Source organism: Podarcis muralis, chromosome 11 (assembly GCF_964188315.1).
Source record: "Podarcis muralis chromosome 11, rPodMur119.hap1.1, whole genome shotgun sequence".
NCBI lineage: Eukaryota > Metazoa > Chordata > Lepidosauria > Squamata > Lacertidae > Podarcis > Podarcis muralis.
In genome coordinates, this window is record NC_135665.1 from 51,982,649 (window position 1) to 52,005,592 (window position 22,944).

At 45.6% G+C, this 22,944-nt stretch overlaps 1 protein-coding gene and 1 non-coding gene across 2 annotated transcripts in view; one reads left to right on the plus strand and one right to left on the minus strand.

The window, feature by feature from the left end:
• Window positions 1-22,944, minus strand: part of LOC114606318 (E3 ubiquitin-protein ligase NEDD4-like) — a 206,256-nt gene that overhangs the window by 43,750 nt on the left and 139,562 nt on the right. The window contains exon 4 of the mRNA XM_077935896.1: window positions 4,902-4,975. Within this exon, the coding sequence (XP_077792022.1) occupies window positions 4,902-4,975 (74 nt within the window). The remainder of the gene's footprint in view (window positions 1-4,901; window positions 4,976-22,944) is intronic.
• Window positions 8,252-8,326, plus strand: TRNAK-CUU (transfer RNA lysine (anticodon CUU)). Its single transcript has one exon. It is a non-coding gene; the product is annotated as a tRNA-Lys (tRNA).

Below are 22,944 nucleotides of genomic sequence, written 5' to 3' on the forward strand. Positions count from 1 at the left end.
GTCGTAGTCCACGACATCTGCAGGTTGCAGAAGGCTGCTCCAGAGGGCAGGATCCAATTCAATGGATCCCAGATATAAGAAAGGGGATTTCGACTAAACATTAGGAAGGCATGCCTGGTGCTATAAAGCTCAGAGGCACAGACGGATTTGGAAGGTGGTGGACTCACTCCTTCGTTAGACTGAAACATGAAAACTAAATTCAGGTTGCATATTCCAGACTGACAGCAATAAAGCCGACAGGATTTTAAAAGCTCAGCAGCGATACAAGATGCGTGATGAAAGCCAAATCTGCCCAAAAGTCCTGCAGACAGCAAAAGGAGAATTATTGTGAGACACTACTATATATACCTAATCGCCTCTGAATAATGGTTTTGACCTGAAAAGCACCGGGCGGATGCGTTTAATCTGAAGTAACCATTTCCCAGCACTCTCTTCTCTCTATATTCCTTTGCTCATTGGCACTGCACTCTACTTTAAGAATACGAGAGCTATACTGGATCAGGCCAAAGGCCCATCTAGTCCAGCATCCTGTTCTCACAGTGGCCAAAATGATGCCTATAAGAGGTTCACATGAGTACCACCGCAGTCACCTCACGTGCTATTTCCAGAAATACAGGGCAGTGTTAGAAACTCAAATATATAAACCAGGCAGCAAATGTTTCCTCAAACCAGGGTTACAGTCGCCAAAACAGAAGGTCCAGTTGCCGTTTTGGGACCAGACGGCTCGAAAGTTGTATTTTTCAATACAACTTTTTGGTTCCTGAAATTCATTCTGATTGTGCAGATGGATAGAATTCTATGGGATGTGGCATTACTGTGTGAAAGCAATCAAGATCCAAGGATCCCCAGGCATGCATCTCCAGGTGGTGGAGACATCATGCGCCATCCTGGCTCCCAGGCATCTCCACTTGGTCACAAGTGGTCAATAGCCAGGTGCAAAATGCGCCTGGCCCCTGGCGAATTTCGAACGCTGATACAGAGACATACTGTCTTCAACAGAGGTCAGTAGCCTATAAATTCCTCCTTTTTCTCCAGTTCCCTTTAAAGCCGTCCAAAGTGCTGGCCATCACTATGTCTATAAGCAGTGAATTCCATAGTTGAACCATACCTCCTTCTGTCTCTCCTGAACCTTCCAACATTCAGCTTGGATGTGCCCAAGTTCTGATTTTATAAGAGTTACAAGGCGCATCCTCTTCATACCCGATGCCTAGTGGTGCTGTGGGTTAAACCACAGAGCCTAGGACTTGCCGATCAGAAGGTTCGAATCCCTGTGATGGGGTGAGCTCCCGTTGCTCGGTCCCTAGCAGTTCGAAAGCACGTCAAAAGTGCAAGTAGATAAATAGGTACCACTCTGGCGGGAAGGTAAACGGCGTTTCCGTGCACTGCTCTGGTTCGCCAGAAGCGGCTTAGTCATGCTGCCCACATGACCTGGAAGCTGTACGTCGGCTCCCTCGGCCAATAAAGCGAGATGAGCGCCACAACCCCAGAGTCGGTCACGACTGGACCTAATGCATGGATTACTGCAATGTGCTCTACGTGGGGCTACATTTAAAGGTGACCCGGAAACTACAACTAATCCAGAACGCGGCAGCTAGACTGGTGACTGGGAGCAGCCGCAGAGATCACATAACACCGGTCTTGAAAGACCTACATTGGCTCCCAGTACGTTTCCGAGCACAATTCAAAGTGTTGGTGCTGACCTTTAAAGCCCTAAACGGCCTTGGTCCAGTATATCTGAAGGAGCGTCTCCACCCCCATCGTTCTACCCGGACACTGAGGTCCAGCACTGAGGGCCTTCTGGCAGTTCCCTCACTGCGAGAAGCCAAGTTACAGGGAACCAGGCAGAGGGCCTTCTCGGTAGTGGCGCCTTCCCTGTGGAACACCCTCCCACCAGATGTCAAAGAGAACAACAACTACCAGGCTTTCAGAAGACATCTGAAGGCAGCCCTGTTTCGGGAAGCTTTTAATGTTTGATGTATTATAGTATTTTAATATTCTTTTGGAAGCCGCCCAGAGTGGCTGGGGAAGCCCAGCCAGATGGGCGGGGTATAAATAATAAATTATTATTATTATTATTATTATATAATGGTCAGGGGTCCCTTTACCTTTTATCCAGACCCAAAGTGGAAATCATTCTGGAGAAGGCATATTAAGGAATAGAGAGCTGCTGCTTCACGACTTGAAATTGCTGCAGTTTTAAATACCTAGCTATTTCGAAGGTCTGATTCATCACCATGCCTGATCATGTTCTCCAAACCCTCCTCCACACACACAAAAACATCATATTGTGCGCCACAGATATCCAGACGATTTTATGTGATTTTGTTTTTAAAAAAAAGCGTTCGCAGTCACTTGGGTTGCCTAATTAATAGTGTTTTTGGTAATTATGCAAAATGGGAGCAATCTGCCATTAAAAGAGATTGGGGGGTGGGGGGGGGGGTGGAGAGAAAACATAACAGAAGAGGCAGCCTTTGGTTTTAGGGGAAGAAGATTTCAAACAAGGAACCTGTGGATCTAAAACTAGAACCTCACCCAGGAAGCTTGCACAACAAGAGGATGTGATGAAACTTTTATCATTTTGGTAGGAAGGTCAGCTTTTGCATTAAAAGAGCCCACTAAGGCAAGTTCCAGATTGTTACATACATCTGTATTTATATAAATTCATTTATACAAATACTTGCTGCATTTATCCCCCACCGATCTGGCAAAGCGCTCAAGTCAGTTTAACGTTTAAAATAATAGTTTGCAATCTAAGAAGCATGATGCAAACAGGAACAGCAGAGAGGCAAAGGGGGAAATGTCTAGAGAGCAAGAAATAATTGGAAAGCAAATTCGCCACATTTACTTATTCTACCTCATCAGCCACCAGAGGGAGCTTCCTGCGCCATGAATACAAGAGGGGGGGTCTACTGTACTTGGTAAAGTCTGTAAACCAAACAGTTTGGTACATACAACTGCATTTTTTTAAAACAGAGTGTATTATTCACCCATTTTGCAGTGGTTTTCTCATTTCATAATAATAATTTGTACCCTGTCCATCTGACTGGGTTGCCCTAACCACTCTGGAAAGATTCCAACAGAACATGCAAAAACACAAGAGAACATCACACACTAATGGACTTCCTTCAGGTGTCTACAGAAGTCTGTATAATTATTTATCTCTTTGACATCTGACGGGAGGGCGTTTCACAGGGCAGGTGCCACCACCGAGAAGGCCCTGTGCTTGGTTCCCTGCTACCTCACTTCTCGCAATGAGGGAACTGCCAAAAGGCCCTCGGAGCTGGACCTCGGTGTCTGGGCTGAACGATGGGGTGGAGATCTGTTGGGGTGCTGTTATTGGTATTTTTTCTGTATATAATATCTATTAAATTTTCTGTTTTACAATTAATAATACTCATTTTTACATCCTTAAAATATCAATGACTTCCATTCTTCTCTTACCCTGATTCATTTTACAAATCATAAATCCCTGCATATTTTACAAAAAAACTATAACATTCAGTATCCCATTATTGCATCCATCAAAACTTATTTACACTGTTGAATTTATCTTAATGCCGCGAATGTTTTCAGCTGTACACAATTATTTCCCATATATTCAATCTTCTCTGAACAAGAAGAAGAACAATCTTCTTCTTGTTCTCTTATTCTATAGGTTAAGTCTGCAAGCTGAGCATATTGGTATTGTTGTTGTCCATTGCTTTGGGCAATCTTGGTCTTTAGAGCAGTGTAAATATATTAATAACACTGCAATAAAACATCACTGGTATTCCATCCAAAACACACAAAAAAACTAGGTCCTTCCATCATCAACACCACATTATTCAACACCAAATAGGCCTGACAAAGAATTAAAAGAGTTTGAAATGGCAATGATGTTGATTTTGAAATAGTTCACATATATTATTTTAGTATAATACTAACAACCCCAGAAAAGAAATTCCATAACTACTATCCTCATATTGCACATAGGGGAGTAGGCTTAATTTCAGTGTCACCCTCAGCTATGGGTTTTGGTGACATGAACAGCTCTATGCATCCCTCAACTTGTGCATTCTCCCTCCTCCCCTGCTCATAAAGAATTTGAACCTTTTGCTTCAGTTTTTGATAAACTACGGCTTAATTCAGACCCTAAACAGTTTTTGATCTTATTCATGCTTCATGAAACTCGCCAGACACGTAAACTGTGGTTTGAAGTCTGCTTGTTTCAGACAAACTACTGTTAAGATTAACTGCGGTTTGTTGGGTTTGCCTGACACTGCAAACTGTGGTTAATCCAAAACAGGAGCAAAAGCATTTGAAATACTCCTCAAAGCTGTGTCAGAGGAGGAAAGAGAGTACACAAGCCTGTGGGGAGGCTAGGTTCACTCCTGTTATGATAAACCATGGTTTATTATGACATGCAAACACAGCTTCAGGATTTCTGAAAGTCACATGAATCAAATGAGGTTTGAGCAGGAGCTTCCTTGTTCACAGCTTCTATACTTAGCTGCTACTTTATACAAGTTACTGTAGTTCATGAATCCTCCACTCCCCCCCCCATTATCGTTATAATAAATATGCATATTACCCAAACCTCAATATAGGCGCCTTTTTAAGAAATGAAAGGGAGTAGGATACAAATGATTGGCAAATTGGTTGGCTTATTATTATTATTTTAGCACACACACACAAAACCCATCATCATAACAGCACAGCATATAAATCCAAGCAAAATACGAACCAATCGAATTGCATTGAAGGGCATAAATTAAAGGAAGCAGATACAGGTTCTTTTCCCGGTTTACTACTAGTTCCTGTCCGTTTTGAAAAGTTAATGCTGCCAACACAAAAGAGGCAATTGCCTCAGTAATTTAGATTCTGCTGCCACAAGAGCAATAAAAAAAGAGGAATGTACATACCTGGCTCCAAAGATGTCCTTTTTGGCTAGATCTATTCCAGCTACAACCTTAACTCTAAGGATACGAGACTCCTCCTGTTAGAAAACGAAAACGAAAAGAGCAAGGTCTTAAAATAGGCTTGTTAAAGTTTGCAAATACAAGCAGCATTTAAGTGGAATAAGATTAAATCTCCATTAAAGCTCTTATAACCCAAAAGACACATTTGGGGGGTGGTGGTTAACAATTAGAAGGGAGTTCTGAGTTCCAGACATCAATTCCCGACTCCAGGGACCACCATGTCGACCAACTGGAGGAGAAAGCTACAAACAAATCAAGCTGGGATGCTAAACACCACAAAGCAGAACCTTCTTTAAAGCCCTAAAAGGCAGAACCCCCATCGTTCTACCTAGACACTGAGGTCCAGCACCGAGGGCCTTCTGGTGGTTCCCTCACTGAGAGAAGCCAAGTTACAGGGAACCAGGCAGAGGGCCTTTTTGGTAGTGGCACCCGCCCTGTGGAACGCCCTCCCACCAGATGTCAAAGAGAACAAACAACTACCAGACTTTTAGAAGACATCTGAAGGCAGCCCTGTTTAGGGAAGCTTTTAATGTTTGATGCATTACTGTATTTTAATATTTTGTTGGAAGCCGCCCAGAGTGGCTGGGGAAGCCCAGCCAGATGGGCAGGGTATAAATATATTAATTATTATTATTAGTATTAGAATTAGTATTATGGTAGGTGATCTACATGCTCCAAGATCTGCCTCTAGTGCCGGCTCACTCGTGTGGCAAGGTGAGGCAATGGCCTTGGGTGGCAGGATCCACCGGGACAACATATCCAGAAGTCGATCTTTCTTTCTCCCCTTGTTCCTGATGCAAATCTCCCCTAGCAGGGAGGGGGGGTGTCCTTTTGGGATCTGCCTCATCCCAAAATGTCTTGGGCTGGCCCTGTCTACCTCCATCAGGTCAATAAAGCATCACTGATATCGGACACCAAACTCTTTTTTTGTTTGCTGGCCATTTGTCCCTCAAGTGCTCATGTCATAGGGAGACTTGCCCTCCACGGCAAAATATCTGCAATGTGGAAGAAACATTAAACTGTTGTGAAGCAGGGTTTTGGATACTGGGAAGAGATCTCATCACAGATTACCATATTTTTCGCCCTGTAGGACACACTTTTCCCCCTCCAAAATGAAGGGGAAATGTGTGTGCATCCTATGGGGCAAATGCAGGCTTTCGCTGAAGCCTGGAGAGCGAGAGGGGTTGGTGCACCTCCCGCGGGCTCCGAAGGCTTGCGGATAGCTGCCTGCAGCCCGAAGTCCAGGGAGCGCAGCACTGCGCACCCCGGGCTTAGGACAGCTATCCGCAAGCCTCTGGAGCCCTGCGGGAGTTCCCGCCGGGCACCGCAGGCTTGTGGATAGCTGCCCTAAGCCCGAGTGCGCAGCGGGCTACAGCGCCGCGCTCCCCGGGCTTTGGATAGCAGCAAGCTCCAGGAGCGATGGTGAGGTTGAGCGCAACCTCGCCATCACTCCCAGACCCGTTCTGGGGGCTTCCCCCGCCCCCAGCCCAGCGAGCTTGGGGGGGAAATAATTTTTTTTCTTTGTCCCCCCCCCCCAAAAAAAATAAGTGCGCCCTATGGGCCGGTGCGCCCTATAGTGCGAAAAATACGGTACCACAGGCTCCTCGCTGAATGTTCAAGGTTTCATTTTAAAATGCTTTCATTTTAAAAGTCCCTTTTACTTGTGGAGGAACTAGGGGATGTGTGCAGCAGGGGTGAAGAACCAGCAGTCCTACAAATGTTGTTGGAATCCAGTTTCCATAATCCATGACTGCTGGCTATGCTGATGGGAGTTGGGAGCCCAGGAACAACAGATGGAGAGCCAAAAGTTCCCCATTCCCGGGGTTTCAAGTTACATTCTGCTCAATTAACCAGAAATCACTAAAACCAAATAACTTTAAAGATATAAGACTTTCTGACCGTTCTGTGATGACTCCTCATCTACAACATTTATGGATATCAAACTGAGGCAACTCAGTTTATACGAGGTCTATTTGCAACTCAGTTTACACACAATCTATTTGCACGCAACTGCACATACTCATGGTGCCAGGAATCTGAAAACAGCGCGTCCTCCTTGCTTGCAAAATGCTCCCCATACATTCCTCTTTAGGCTCCAGAAAGGTTCTCCTCGCAAGCCACCAGGGTGCTCCCCATTTTACACGATTTCACGTATGCGCACGGGGTCCTGGACCACAAACATTTCAAAAGTAGGGGGGGGTCCATCGCTTGGCTTTTAAAAAACAGGGGTTCCCACAGTCCTTTGCTAATTGGGAACCCCTGGTCGAAACAATTGGGAATCAGAAAGCATTGCGGATCTGTTGGAAATCACAGGAGAACTGGGTGGCTGCCATATTTCAAGGCAGATCATTGGTGCATTAGCCCAGTGTTGTGCGCACTATAACTTAACCTTACCGAAGATGCCTGGCATTTTCTGCACACAAAGCAGATGGCTCTATCCACTGAGCTACACAGCCTTCCCCCCAGTTACTCTTGAGATCTATCAATAGTTCTTTTGCTCCGCCATACACATCCCTTGTGTGAGATCACATCCGACCACTATTTCCCAACTGCCTCACAATCCATTCCCCTTTACAGCGCTATGTCTTCACTAAGACTGTAAGCCTGAGGGGAGGTGACAGTCTTGTTTGCAGTGATTTGACTGAGGAACACGAATAAAATAACAAATTAATTTTTAGCCCAGCTGATTTGCCCCTTACAGCAAATGCCCTGATAAGGGGTGGCGTATCTGCTCAACCATCAAACTTCTGGGAATGTAAACTAAAAGGGAAGTATAAAAATCCTTACAAATAATTAAGTCCAGAGTGACTTAATCTATGCCAGCCACAAGCTCTTTATGTGCAATATTTACATTTAAAAAAAAAATCCTGTTCTGAATTCTAAAGTAGCTAATACACCAAGAGAGAGTATCAGTTTCACTTTGTAGACAAGGTGAGGAATACAGAGATTAATTACAGGAACCCAAACCACAAAAGGCCTTAGACATGCACACCGGTTTTCAGCAACAGTCAAAAATTATTTGACCTAATTCCGAGAAATGCTTCTACCTCTGCCTTTTAGGAAGGCCAGGGGAGATTATACATCTGCAGCACCCCATAACAGGCCTGGGTCTTCTACAGACAACTGCCTCTTTGTAATGAGCCAGACCCATTGATTATTTCCATTGCTCCAAGATGGGTGTGCATCTTGGAAAATGGAGGACGTTCTCTATGTATAATGAAAGGACGGGGTCATTGTTTCAGATTAATTTACATGGGGCGGGGGAGAAGCACAGCATTTTGGACATGGGGCACTCAAGGATAGCTCAGTTGGTAGAGCATGAGACTCTTAATCTCAGGGCTGTGGGTTCGAGCCCCATGTCGGGTGAAAGATTCCTGCATTGCAGGGGGTTGGACTAGATGACCCTCGTAGTCCCTTCCAACTCTACCATTCTATTATTCTTGCACGGGTCCCTCATAAAAAACCAACAACACAGAATTTCAAACACTTTTGTAGAGGGTGGAATGTAAAAAATAATGTTACCTCTGCTGACTTGGAGAGCATTACGTGCAGGTATATTTTGATGCATTGAATAGAATGAAAGTTTGAGTCATGGTGGAGGGAAGAGCATGTGTGCAAATTCAACAGGGCTTTGTTGCTACAGTGGTACCTCGGGTTACATACGCTTCAGGTTGCACACTCTGCTGACCCAGAGATAGTGCTTCAGGTTAAGAACTTTGCTTCAGGATAAGAACAGAAATCAGGGTCCAGCAGCGCGGCGGCAGCAGGAGGCCCCATTAGCTAAAGTGGTGCTTCAGGTTGAGAACAATTTCAGGTTAAGTACGGACCTCCAGAACAAATTAAGTACTTAACCTGAGGTACCACTGTATTTTGTTAATGTTTTAATATTGTTTTATAGATATGAATGCTGTCGTACTCTGAGAAGCCTATGATTTTTGGTGTAACTGTGATGTTTAGCTTATTTTCTGGTAGTTTTGTTAATAGTGTTACATAGATGGTAATGGTTTTATTTGCGAGATTGTTTTACCAATGATTTGCTAAGTATTCTATACGATTTATGCTGTATTTGTGATGTTCCATTGTGTTATTGTTATCTTTGGTTTGTAAGACGCTTTGGGATTTATTTGAATAAAAAGCAGCACAGAAATAGAATCAATCAATCTCGTCATTGACAGGGTGGACTAGGGACCTGGGAGGACAGGGTTCAAATCCACACTCAGCCATGAAGCTCGCTGGGTGATCGAGGGCCTCTCAGCCTAACCTACCTCACATAATTTTAGGGAGGAGAACAATAGAGGGAGGAGAACCGTGGAACCCACACTTGGAGGTCATAGGAGTAAATGGTGGGATATATAAATCTAATAATAAAAAAATAACAATAGAGACAGAAGAATACAAGACACAGCTGTATCAAGCCAATGGCCCATCTAGTCCCAGATTCTATTTTCACAACGCTCAACCAAGAGCCTATGGGAAACCTACAGGCAGAAACTTGAGCACAACAGCACTCTCCTCGCCCACAATTCCAGGCAGCTGTCATTCAAAGATAGTGGAGGTAGACCACACCCATTGTGGCTAGTGCCCATTGACAGCCTTCTCCAAAACTCAGCCCAATCCTCTTTTAAAGCCATCCAAATTGGTGATCATCATTTACTGGGACACGGATGCAGAGGCGTCGCAACGGGGGAGGGGAGCATGTGCCCCGGGTGCCATGTCTGGCGGGGGGGGGGGTTAAATAAGTTGGAGTTCTTGTTATTAAATATACCAAGAAAAAAGCACACCAAGAACTCAGGCCAATGTAAGTAGTGGGAGTGGCCCCTACTCACAAATCAATAGTTGTAACAAAAACTAATCCATTCAAAAGTATGTATTCTGACAAGAATTACAAACTCAAATAGAGATTACAAACTCAAAACAGAGATTACAAACTCAAACTCATAAGGATATATATAATACAATAATTCGTTACAGAATTAGTAGAGATAATTTAATGTTAGTCCATAGTCAGATTCGACGTGAAGGTCTTAGTTTCAATCACTGAGCAGAAGTCAGAAGTCAATTATGAATCAGAAACCAGGACAGGGCCCTGTTTCGGTGTATTCTCCTTCATCAGCTAATTTTCAAAGGGTTGTGCAAGTTTGAAGAATTCGTATAACTATATCCTGTTATTTTCTACGTTTGCGCACAAAAAAGATCAAGATACACGTTGATCTACCCACACGTAGTTGTTATCTCTGAGAAACGTAAAAAAAGGATTAGTTTTTGTTACAATTGACTATTGATTTGCGAGTAGGGACCACTCCCACTACTGAAAATATATTGGCCTGAGTTCTTGGCATGTCTGGGGGGATGACAAGAAGGCACCCCACGGGGGCTCGCAGCAGAGCAGAGGATCCCGGTGCCAGCGGCAAACCACTATGTACAGCGCATGTGCGGCGTCGCACGCATGCGCTGTACGTAGCAACATCGCACATGCACTGTACATAGCAGTTTGCCGCCGGCGCCGCTCAAGCGCCGTACGGACGGCGATGGGATCCCTCCATCGCTACTACAGCTGCATGTAGATGATCCTCCATTCGCAGCTGTAGCGGCAACGGACGGATCCCAGCACCGTCTGTACGGCGCTGGAGCGGTGTCGCTGGCAAACTGCTATGTACAGTGCATGCATCATACGTAGCGACGCCTCACATGCCCTACGTAGCGACGCCCCGCCCCGGGTGTCACAACGCCTTCGTTCGCCCCTGCACGAGTGACGCTGTGGTCCAAACCACTGACCCTCTTGGGCTTACCGATCAGAAGGTCGGTGGTTTGAATCCCCACGACAGGGTGAGCTTCCATTGCTCTGTCCCAGCTCCTGCCAACCTAGCTGTTCGAAAGCACGCCAGTGCAAGTAGATAAAGAGGTACCACTGTGGCAGGAAGGTAAACAGCGTTTCCGTGCGCTTTGGCTTCTGTCATGGTGTCCTGTTGTGCCAGAAGCAGTTTAGTCCTGCTAGCCACATGACCCAGAAAGCTGTCTGTGGACAAACGCCGGCTCCCTCAGCCTGAAAGCAGGATTGAACGCCGCAACCCCATAGTTGCCTTTGACTGGACTTAACCGTCCAGGGGTCCTTTACCTTTTAACCTTTACCATCATTACTTCCTGCAGGAGTGAATTCCATGGTTTAATTATTCACAATTAAGCAGTGCTTTTCCTTCCGCCTGCATATACGTTATTCTGGATTATCAGCACACAGCAGCTCTGTAATTTTGGGGTGCTAGGGATAGCCTAATTGAAAGCAAAAGACCCAAGCCTAACTTCCAGCCCTTTTGCTAAAGCCTCTGACAAACGGAGCACGTTATGAACAGTTTGCCCTATAAACATCATCTCTCTTGGATGAACTTTCAACTCCTTTGGCACACTAACCGAGGCAGCGCACGCGCGCACACGCACGCACACACACACGCCAGGGGCTGCTGCAAAAGTAAAGAAGAGCTGGGCCCTGTTTAAACCAGTTTTGCCATCGCACATATAAACTGCACCTTTATTTCTGCCGGGCAGCTTTCCAACAAAGCGTGACCACAAGCCTTAGCAACGGTAACCTAAGCCTGCTGTTGGACAGTCAAATGGCAGCACCTGAAAAAAATGGAAGGAATTGCTCTGCCCTTGCCATACCTGTCTGGTTATAGACAAAGAAGTGACAGAGGAAAAAGGTTTGCAGAATTTCAATCCTTTCGGTGGGGCTGACAATCAAGAAATCTCCACCACGGGTTTTCAAAACGAGGGTGCGGCTTCCTCACTTGTCCCTTACCTTTGCAAAACAAGGTTGTGCATGTCGCCTTCATTTCTATTCAACCCTGGTGGAGCATGTCTTCATGGCGCACCGTGGGGAAGAGGGCAACACGAGGAGGAGGAAGCACAACAGGGCAGACATGTGCCCTTCCAATCAGTCTGATTTAACCGTTTGGAAGGCCTGCTGTGTCCTCCTAACACCCCGCCAGCCCCCACACTGCTTTGCAAGGCTGGGATGTGGGATCGGACTCGCAAAACAGCGCAGGACTGGCAGGGTGCAGCGTGAGGAGCAAAATGCGCCTTCAGGAAACTGCGCCCAGGGCAACAGCCCCTGCCCACGCTACACGTCTGCTTGAAGGGCCCTAGCTCAGTGGTAGAACACCAGCTTTAAATGCATGGGTTCAAATCCAGGCATCTCCAGGGAGGGCTTGGAGAGATCCTTGTTTGAAATTCTGGAAAGCCACTCATAAGACGGTGTCAGTGATACTGAGCTAGATGGGCAACCATTTGAATTTGTAGAAGGCAAGTTCCTATGTTTTAATGACTAGGGCTGGGCGATACAGTGGTGCCTCGGGTTACAGACGCTTCAGGTTACAGACATTTCAGGTCACAGACTCCACTAACCCAGAAATAGTACCTCGGGTTAAGAACTTTGCTTCAGGATGAGAACAGAAATCGCACAGCAGCGGCGCAGTGGCGGTGGGAGGCCCCATTAGCTAAAGTGGTGCTTCAGGTTAAGAACAGTTTCAGGTTAAGAACGGTCCTCCAGAACAAATTAAGTTCTTAACCCAAGGTATCTGGTTTTCAACATCGCGATATATCACCAGCTTAACATTGGAATATACCAATATATCGCAATGTCTGAAATAAGGATGGAGCCATTGGCTGGCTTCACAGTTTTTCTCACGTTGTGATTTTTTTCATAACACACACACACACATCATGATATATCACTAGGTCACAAATTATGAAACTGATATCACAATATGGACTTCAAACTAGTTTAGGAGGATATATCAATATATCACCCAGCCCTATTAATGACCTTCAGGAAACTGGCACCCTTTTTATTCTCTGCCTGGTGATGTTGGCACTGCTATTCCTGGTTGTCTTTGTATATATTTTACGTTTTAACTACTGTGACGTTTTAGCTGCCTAACAGCACCTCAAGGGCAAAACAAACACACTCAAAAGTTACATGTCAGGAAGGACAAGGCCACAAACCACTGGCCGTCCTGTTCTTGGAAAATGTACCTTTCCAAATTGCCTTTATAAATGTGCACAGTCCCTGCAGGGATTTTATCGAAACAATCAGAACTTCTCTGAGCCAGTCGAGATCCCTCTTGATTACGCCTATTGTATGCCAAGGGCAAAGTGAACTTTCGCACCACATAGTAACACCGGTTTGCTTTGTGGGCACCGACTGGGTTGAAATAAATAAATGACTCTGGCACTTACAACTTCAGACCCAAAACACAATTAAACAAGATGGCGCTATAATGCCGCCTCAAGCAAAACAGCTCCATTGTTTCACCACAAGCCAGTGCAACTATGGGACAAAAGAACTGTTAATATAGGCACACAATTAGCATTTCTGTAGAAGGAAAGCAAGACCTTTACACACCTGGTTGTACACTCCAGCAATGTTGACAGTCAATGTGTGGGGGGGGGGGGATGAGGGGACACACAGAGAGAAGAGACCTGGCTGGCCAAGTTTCTGTGTTTTGGACCATTTACAAGAAAAAGAGGGGGCAAGGCTGTTTTCTCCCCTCACAGAGCTATTTTTCAGTTCAGGGGTGGGGAACTTGTGTGCAATCCACAAGGACAAGATGGGCTTGTACAACTTGCGAACCCACACAGCTGAACCTGGTCATAGGTCCCAACCCTCCCATTTTTGCCTGTCCACCAAGAACCTGCCTAGTCCCAGAATATGCCCCATCAAGCAGCAGTCAACATGGTGGCAGCCCCTTCCCCACCTTCCCTAGGGCTGCTTAAGACTTGGGTGCAGCGTTAGAAACTCAGATATATAAGCTAGGCACCAAATGGCTCCCTAAACCAGGGTTACAGTCGCCAAAACAGAATGTCTAGTTGCCATATCGGGGGGCCAGGTGTCTCAAAAGTCATATTTTTCAATACAACTTTTTGGTTCCTGAAATTCGTTCTGATTGTGCAAATAAAATATCACAGGTAGATTCTTCCGGGTGTGACGATAATGTGAGAAAACAATCAAGATCGAAGGATCTCCAGGCATGCACCTCCAGATGGTGGAGATATCAGGCACCATCATGCCCGCACATCTTCACTTGGTGACAAGTGGCTGATAGCCAGGTGCAAATTACACCTGGTGAATTTCAAACACTGCTTGAGTGCCCTGAGGGACTGCAGTGGCTCTCAGAGAGTTTGGGAGCCACCATCCCCTGAAAGGACTGTCGCTCTGTACTGCATACCATTCAATTTTATTTTTTTTAGTACTTTCCAATTGTAAAGTATGGGTGCCTCAGCAGAAAGGCAGCAAATAAATGCATTAATAAATATACAGTGGTCAGCCAGATGTGATGAAAACAAGTTCCCCTGGGCTGTCAGACATCAGGGTTTTTGTTTTTAAATAGAGCTTTGAATCAACATGAGCCAAGTGCGAAGTTGGGGGCAGTGCTGGGAGAGAACCCACACTTAAAATTCAGCACATCTAAACACATTTCTCAGCTGAAGATTCATTTTCCATTAACAGAAATGACTTCATGGCCCTCTTATGTGAAAACCCCTGCTCCTAGTTCCCCCCCATTCCCGCCAAAAAAAATAAAAAGCCAGCTTTCTTCATTTCAGCAGCCTGAGGAGAAGACGGGGACATTTTGTTATTGCTAATGTTAACACAGTTGGGAGTCAGAAAACCTTGTGAACCTGCTGCTAGTCACCCAGAGACATGTGCCAGACACTTTCTGTCCTTACAGGGTGGCAGTAGGATCCGGCTGCCCCGTTTAGTACCGTATTTTTTGCTCTATAAGACTCACTTTTTCCCTCCTAAAAAGTAAGGGGAAATGTGTGTGCGTCTTATGGAGCGAATGCAGGCTGCACAGCTATCCCAGAAGCCAGAAAAGCAAGAGGGATTGCTGCTTTCACTGCATAGCGATCCCACTTGCTGTTCTGGCTGCTGAGATTCAGAATATTTTTTTTCTTGTTTTCCTCCTCCAAAAACTAGGTGCGCCTTGTGCTCTGGTGCGTCTTATAGAACGAAAAATACGGTAATTAAAGCTACGCCCGAAACAAGTCAGTGTCAAACAGGCCTCAGGAAGGTAGAAAGTTTGGAAGCCTGCCTTAGGTCACATCTATTCCGTAAATTTAAAGCACTCTGATACCACTTTTACCGTTGAGGAGAACCCTGGAAACTGTAGTTTAAGGATCCTGGCTATTCTAGCTTGGTGAGGTCAGAACCCTTAACAGACTACGATTTTTTGGATAAAGCTATGTCTAGTTTAGTGTGCTTTATGGCGTAGATGCGACTTAAGTCTCTCATTTCAACCTGTGAACTCAGAAAAGAGATTGCGTCACATAAGAACGCCTAAAATTTCACGCTTATTGCTTTGTACAACCAGTGCTCAACATACATCTCCAAAAGGGCATTAAATGACATTCATTTCTGAGAGGACAAAGCTGACACGAAGCCTGCAGTTAGATCTCCTGTACATGAAAAGTGCCTGCATAAGAGAGAGAACTGGCTGTTGCTGCGTAAAGAGTAAAAGCAATTAAAAACAACAACAGAGAGATAGTCTCCAAAGCAATCTCTATCTCCTATTCGCAAATACCTCAGGAGCACCACTTGGTCAGCTGGAAAGAGCTCTCTTCCCAAATACTCCCAGTCTATAATGCATAGAAGCTGCAGACCTTCTACAGTGTGGTACTCTTGCCTCTAGAGTAGCAAATCCTGTGATCACAAGTGTTTTCGTGTGCATCACATGCAGCGTGACGACAGCCTTACATTTTTATGTATATAAGAAGATATGGGAAGTCCCAAAGTTCCCTGATAAGAGTGTGCACTTTGCACACAGAAGGTCCCAGGTTCAAGCCCTTCTATCTCCAGTGCAAGGGTCACATCTAGCAGCGAAGGGAAAGACCTCTTGTGAGCGGCAGAGCAGGGTGCACTAGAAGAAACAATGGCCTTTAAAATTATAAGGCTGTTTCCTATGTTCATACCTTCATTCATTAAACATGCTCTCTCTCTCTCTCTATATATATATATATATGTATATATATATCTCTTCTTGTTCTGCAAGAAGAAATCATTGCACCGACAGAATTTTTAATAATAGTATTATGCAACCACCACCAACAAGAGGATTGTGCAACACAACAAAGAATTAGTACCAGAGTTTGCTTATCTCCTCCCTACCAACTCATATAATTTTTTTTTGTGCTATGTCTTTTTAGATCATTAATCTGTAAATTGCTCTGGGAGATGTTAGCGCTGAAGAGCAGCTGGGTATAAATTATTTAAAGAAATAAAATACTAATATGGAGGGGTGGGGAAAGAGATAAAATAGAAAGCTAAATCACCTTCTATGCAAAACAAGAGCACAGCATTGTTTCAAATAAAAAGATGGATATTTAGATCAGCTTTATGCTATATACGAATGAAATAAAGCTCAAGTTGTCTCCAGTAGAGAAGACATTTACTGTGTGCTCCCCAACAAAAAATGCCTTCAGTTACCAGAATGTAACATGGGCTATCCCCATGAGACCAAAATGCCATATCAAAAGAACAAGAAATAAAATGGTCTACCCTTTTATAGCACCAGACATCTGCAGTGGATCCAGATTCTTGAGCCTTCGGACTTCCTTCTCATGTAAATGTACACCTCGCTTTTTTCCCAGTGGTTTAATGGTTAAAAATTTGCGTACTTTGGTTTCTTAAGATGGTTTCTTCAGACAGCGAATCAATAAAATGGGTCCGATCATTTGGTGAGGGCACCTCAGTTATTTCAAACCATTACTATAAATTACTCTTTCCAAGAAAGCATTTATGACTGGGCACCAGGAATGTTTATCTCTGAAATTGCCCCATGGATCTGCTTTTTCCCAGCAATTAACAGCTGCTAATCTGTAAATGACTCCTGTGCAGTCAAGGATGAAGCAAAGCTGGAACAAGGCAAGGTGTAGCTCAGAAGGAGGAGGCCTTCTGGCCACTTGACTACCAAGTCTGGCAGTCCCAGGAGTTTCTACAGGGGATAAGGAATGTCACCTGACCTACTCTGGCCTCCCAGTGCTTGGTTCCTTCTCCAGTTCCCTCTTTTTGCCAGAACTGGGTGGTGGTGCACAAGCCAGATCCTTAGGTTCATGACTTAGGTTGCCAGTTCAACACCAGCGTTGGTCGCGAACCCAACTAATAAAGATGCTTGTTTTGTTGCATCTTACGTTGACCGCTTGCTCCTCGCCCTGCTTGCCTTGGATATTAACACAGTCAGAGATTCTTCAGCAACGGGGAACATGATCTTTGCTATTTGCCACTGACTGAACACCGTCATATACATGCGGCACCAAGAATTGAAGCTTCGACTTCCCTCACCTCCAACTACTGAGTGCACTTATTGTGGAAGACTCCCCCACTTGCCAAATGCTGTTCTCATCAGACCTGCCTACCCTGCCCCGACGTTAAAAGCACAGGCGGGGAGAAGAGCAGCACATCCTTTTCCTACAACACGGAAATGTAGAATTTGATTTCAGAAGAGACCAGAGGGTTCCTGTAAGTTTTGCTGCGAGCAGGAAGAAGAGTAGCAAGGGTCAAAGGGAGCTTGTCTGCTCAGGTCTAAGACTTGAGTTTCTGCAAATAAGGATGTTGGGAAAGGGTGATAGCCCAGTGGTAGAGCATTTTTTTTTTTGCATGCAGAAGGTCCCCCAAAAGCACAGATTCATAGAATTGTAGAGATGGAATGGACCATGTGTGCAATTCAGGGATCTTTTGCCCTTACCTGATCATTTTAGCTTTTTATGTGACATTTCGCACATATTTCGAAAGCCACTTCTGGAAATCTAATGGAATCTAGCCAAGCTTTGGCACTCATTTCTGCACTAACCTCTTCCCATTAAATAACCCATTTGCAACCCAATCAACTTGGAAAATCGCAAGTGCTTTGTTTTGCCATTTCCCCACGGTTTTCATGATCCCACTTCTGCCACTCACCGGTTGAAATCTGGGGCGGTATCCTTGCATACAGTTCTTCCCCACCATTTAAAAATTTGACGCAACATGGCAGCGTGTCAACCCAAAAGCCAGTGTCCCGTAACGCAACAGGTAAGACGGTGTAAAAGGAATGTTAGAAAACCAGGGAAAGAAGAAATTGCATTATAAACCGGGAAAACTTAATGCAATAAACCCCACGTCTGAACACAGCCTTGAGCTAGATGGGCCAAACATCTGATTCAATTTACCGTAAGTAAGGCAGCTTCTTGTGTTCCTAGATAAGGCACACTCCCATTCTTACAACAATGCTTTTCTATGTGCTGGCATTAGTGAGTCACAAAGCCAGGATCCAGGACAGAAGAGGGAGTTGATAGGACTCAAGCTAGCAGCAAAAATAGCATTACCATCTAGCTGCACAGGCCACGATTTCTGAGTCATCATCATAGAAACGCTTAAGCTTTCATGAACCCTGATCAAAGAAAACTTTGCAGCCCACAACTACTCTCACTAACTCTAAAGTTAACTTTCTGCCTTAATAATAATAATACTGAAATCTCTTCCATGCTGATGAGCACGGCCAGGATTCACCACCCTAGCATTCTCAACCACTACTGATGTGGCCAGCCTCTGCCATAAATAATATTCCTCATTTTCTGTGCCTGCCATCAGTTTTCATTCTCCCACCGCTTCCACTTAGGACGCCCACTCCACACAGCGCTGTGAAGTCCTGTAACGCAGCACATATTGTGCTGGTTAAAAAGAAAAAAGAAAGGAAAGGTGTGCAAGTCAAAACACAGCCACCCCCTGATCTGTTCCAAATCTAATACAGTCATACCTTGGGTTACAGATGCTTCGGGTTGCACGATTTTGGGTTGTGCACTGCACTGAACTCAGAAGTACTGGAACGGGTTACTTCCGGGTTTCGGCGCTTGTGCATAAGCGCTAAATCAAGCTTTGCACATGTGCAGAAGTGCTAAATCGCGACCTGCGTGTGCGCAGCTGCGGCGCTGCAGGTTGTGGACGCTGCAGGTTGCGGACGTGCTTCCTGCATGGATCACGTTTGCAACCCGAGTGTCCACTGTAGTCGTAAGGGAACATTGTCTGACCAGAAAGAGAAAAATCAGATACAAAATAGAGTCCTTTGCAAACATAACCATACTAAATCTTCTATCTTAGCAGGCATTTCAAAGACATTTTCTTTGTTTTTTTGCGATTAATGTTAATTGATTTTATCCACTATGTGCTTTTTGCAGTCTTTACACTTAGAAGCTCCTGTGATTATGGCAGTTGTTTTCGACCAGGGTGCCTTAAGTGATGGTCGGGGTGCCGCAAGCAACACAGGCCTCTGTCCCTCTTTCCTTCCTTCCCTCCCTCCTCTGATGCCCTCTCGCATCTCTGCCTCCCAAAGGCTTGCACAGCTGTTTGTTGCAGCAGGAGCCCTGGCTACAAACCTCCCAGGTGCCTAAGGGGCTGGCTAGGGGGTGCTGGTTGCCAGAAACCGAGTCAGCCTCAAAAAGGGGTGAGGGGCTGCCAGCTCTGCAGGCAAGGGGTGACGTAACTGGGCTCCCGAACCCCACAGGGGAGCCGCAGAAAGAATGTAGTTGGTCAAGGGAGCCATGGACTCCAAAAAGGTTGAAAACCTCTGGATTAAGCAGTATTAAAGAGCAGCTACAATCAATAACCTGCAATGGCGCAGCTAGAGCCCTGCAGCCCAGAGCCACCCCACATTCCAATGGCCATTGAGGGAGCAGAAGGGAAAACTGGCAGCAGCAAACGTGCAGCAGCGTCTAGGCTGGCATGGCCATACCAGAGTCCACAGCATCCTTTCTTACTTATTATTTTTAAAAAATTAGTCAGTAAGCAGCTATTTAAACACGTGCATGCCTACAGATGCTCGTTTCATTATTTTGGACTTCAGAATTTAATTGACACACCACCGCAATAGTGCCCTAATGCATAAGAAACAGCAGCAGTTGCACCCAGTCGCCAGGAGACCAGTATTAGTATTCTGTTGTCTAAATTTATGCTTGCGGTAAATTAAACGAAACTCTGTATGGCCAGTTTGCACTTTGCAATTTTGGGTATCTACTAAAGGTGGACACCCAGAAAGGTCAAAAGCAACAAGCATAGAGGCCTGCAAACATGTCTGTCAAGAAGATGTGGCTTCTCAGGGGAAGGGCTGTAATCCAGCGGCAGAAAATCCCAAATTGAAACTCCGGCAGCTCCAGGTAAGGCTAGGAATGCCCCCTGCCTGCAACCCCAGAGACAGCTGCCAGTCATTTTAGACAATAATGAGCTTGATGGATCAAAGGTCTGGCTTGATACCAGACAGCTAAGTATGTCAGGAAGTTCTGAGTTTTTGAAAGTTTTTGCCTGTATACGGTGTGAAATGGCCCTTTAATCTAAAGGAGTTTGCACAGCAAGACTCTGCAAGGTTTCTATTCTTACACTTGGCAAAGGCAGCCTAACATTTTTAAAGAGAAAGAGAGAAAGGAAGAAATCCACCCTGGTTATATAAGCACTCGAAGCAAATGTCCTAGTTTTTACAACATATATAAAACCATCCTCAGAATGACAATGCGATCTCACTGGAGCAATTCAGACCTGGGAACATTTCCTCTCAGTGAACACACTTACCTATGAACCATGACTTCTTCACCCGCAAAGTTTTGAGCAGCTCACCCGCCCCGCAGCAAACACACCTGCCAGTTGGCAAACAAGTAAGTTTCGTGTCGGAAAAGCCGGGCAGGATTATGCCAGCGAAAGTGCATTAATGGTTTTGAAACTATAACCTGAAGCGCTCCTCTCTATATTGCATGGGACTGAAGCTTCTCCCCCTATCAGTAGGCCCCTCTCTCTCCCCACCAAAAAAAAATGGACAGAGCTTCTCTTTGCCCTCTTTGCTTACCCTTCCCAAACGTCGAGCCGCATCCAGCACCAGCCAGCGACGCGAGGAGAACTGAAGAGTGCCCTCGGAGTTCCGAGAGCCGCCACTCCCAAATCAACTTGAGAGCTGGGAGTTGAGCAACAGAAACCACTCCTACCCCCGAGATGGGTGTGCCACCTCTTCAGCAGCACTTGAAAATCCTGGAACCTGCCCTGGCACAGAACGAGGCCAGGTGCTTGAACAGAGAGCTACTGTGCTGCGGAATGAGAGCGTGCCCGATATTGAACAGAGTACAAAAGTAGGCAATGCAATACCTGCTCTTGAAAAGTCACATGTGTGTGGGTTTTTTTCCAGTGCCCTCCACTCCCAAAAAACTCTCCTGTGCCTTTAATAGGGAGGTGCTGTGGGTTAAACCACAGAGCCTAGGACTTGCCGATCGGAAGGTCGGCGGTTCGAATCCCCGTGACGGGGTGAGCTCCCGTTGCTCGGTCCCTGCTCCTGCCAACCTAGCAGTTCAAAAGCATGTCAAAGTGCAAGTAGATAAATAGGTACCGCTCTGGCGGGAAGGTAAACGGTGTTTCCGTGTGATGCTCTGGTTTGCCAGAAGCGGCTTAGTCATGCTGGCCACATGACCCGGAAGCTGTACACCAGCTCCCTTGACCAATAAAGCGAGATGAGCGCCGCAACCCCAGAGTCGGCCACGACTGGACCTAATGGTCAGGGGTCCCTTTGCCTTTAACGTAGGAAACTGGGCAGAGTCAGACCAATGGTCCATCTAAGCTCAGTAGTATCCAGCTGCAGCTCTCCAGGGTTTCAAACAGGAGGTGCTAAGGATGGAACCAGAGATTCTCTATCACTGAGTTAGTAACCCACAATTTAACCATCTGAAACTTTCCCCCATCCCTTCATTCTCCAGCTCCGTTGTTCAGTCCGGACAGTGAGATCCAGTTCCGAGGGCCCGCTGGAGATTTCAATCACTGCAAGAAGTGATGTTACTTGGAAACACAGGCAGAGAGTCTTCCCGGTAGTGGCGTCCGCCCTCTGGAACGCCCTCACATCAGGCGTCAAGGAGATAAACAACTATCTCACTTTTGGAAGACATCTGAAGGCAGCCCTGTTTAGGGAAATTTTTAATGTTGGGTGTCTCATTGTGCTTTTCTATTTTGCTGGAAGCCACCCAGAGTAGCTGGGGTGACCCAGTCAGATGGGCGGGGTCCAAATAATAAAATCATCCTCATCCTCAAGCCAGGAAAACATGCCACCTGCTTAATTTGTCTGTGTCAGAAGAAGCCAGGACAATACAAGAAATGGCATCCTAAACCATGTTTTCTCTTTTATTTCTGTCCTCTGCCTTAGAAGCAGCCTGCTTATTCTGTTCAGTGAGAGAGGCAGATCTGAAAAACTGGGGGCTTTTGCATTTTCAGAAAGAGAGCCATTGTTGCTGCTGAACTCTGGGATGCTGACTTTGGAAATGTTGAAACTGGTGTTCTCCGCTAAGGGCAAAACTGATTTCCGGTTGATGGAATGTGTTGACTATTAGCATCTGTAGATTCTTGGGTTCCATTATCTTGGGCAGCTACTCCTCCCTCCGTTCCTCTCCTTTACAGTGGTACCTCGGTTTAAGAACAGTGCTGTTTAAGAACGATTCGGTTTACAAACTCCACAAAACCGGAAGTAGTGTCCTGGTTTGCGAACTTTACCTCAGTCTAAGAACGGAATCCGAACGGTGGAAGGGCACCAGCGGCGGGAGGCCTCATAAGGGAAATTGGGCCTCGGTTTTAAGAACGGTTTTCGTTTAAGAACGGACTTCTGGAACGGATTAAGTTCATAAACCGAAGTACCGCTGTATTTTGCTTGGAGAATTTGATCATCATTTTATTTGGTTCAATGACAATACTGTCCTACTGTGTGTTCTGGATTCTGCCCCCGACCCATGGACCAGCACTACTGCCTATGTCTTTTGTATACAGTGGTACCTTGGGTTACAAACACTACAGGTTACAGACTCCGCCAACCCGGAAGTAGTACCTCAGGTTAAGAACTTTGCCCCAGGATGAGAACAGAAATCGCGTGCTGGCGGCATGGTGGCAGCAGGAGGCCCCATTAGCTACAGTGGTGCTTCAGGTTAAGAATGGTTTCCTGCTAAGAACGGACCT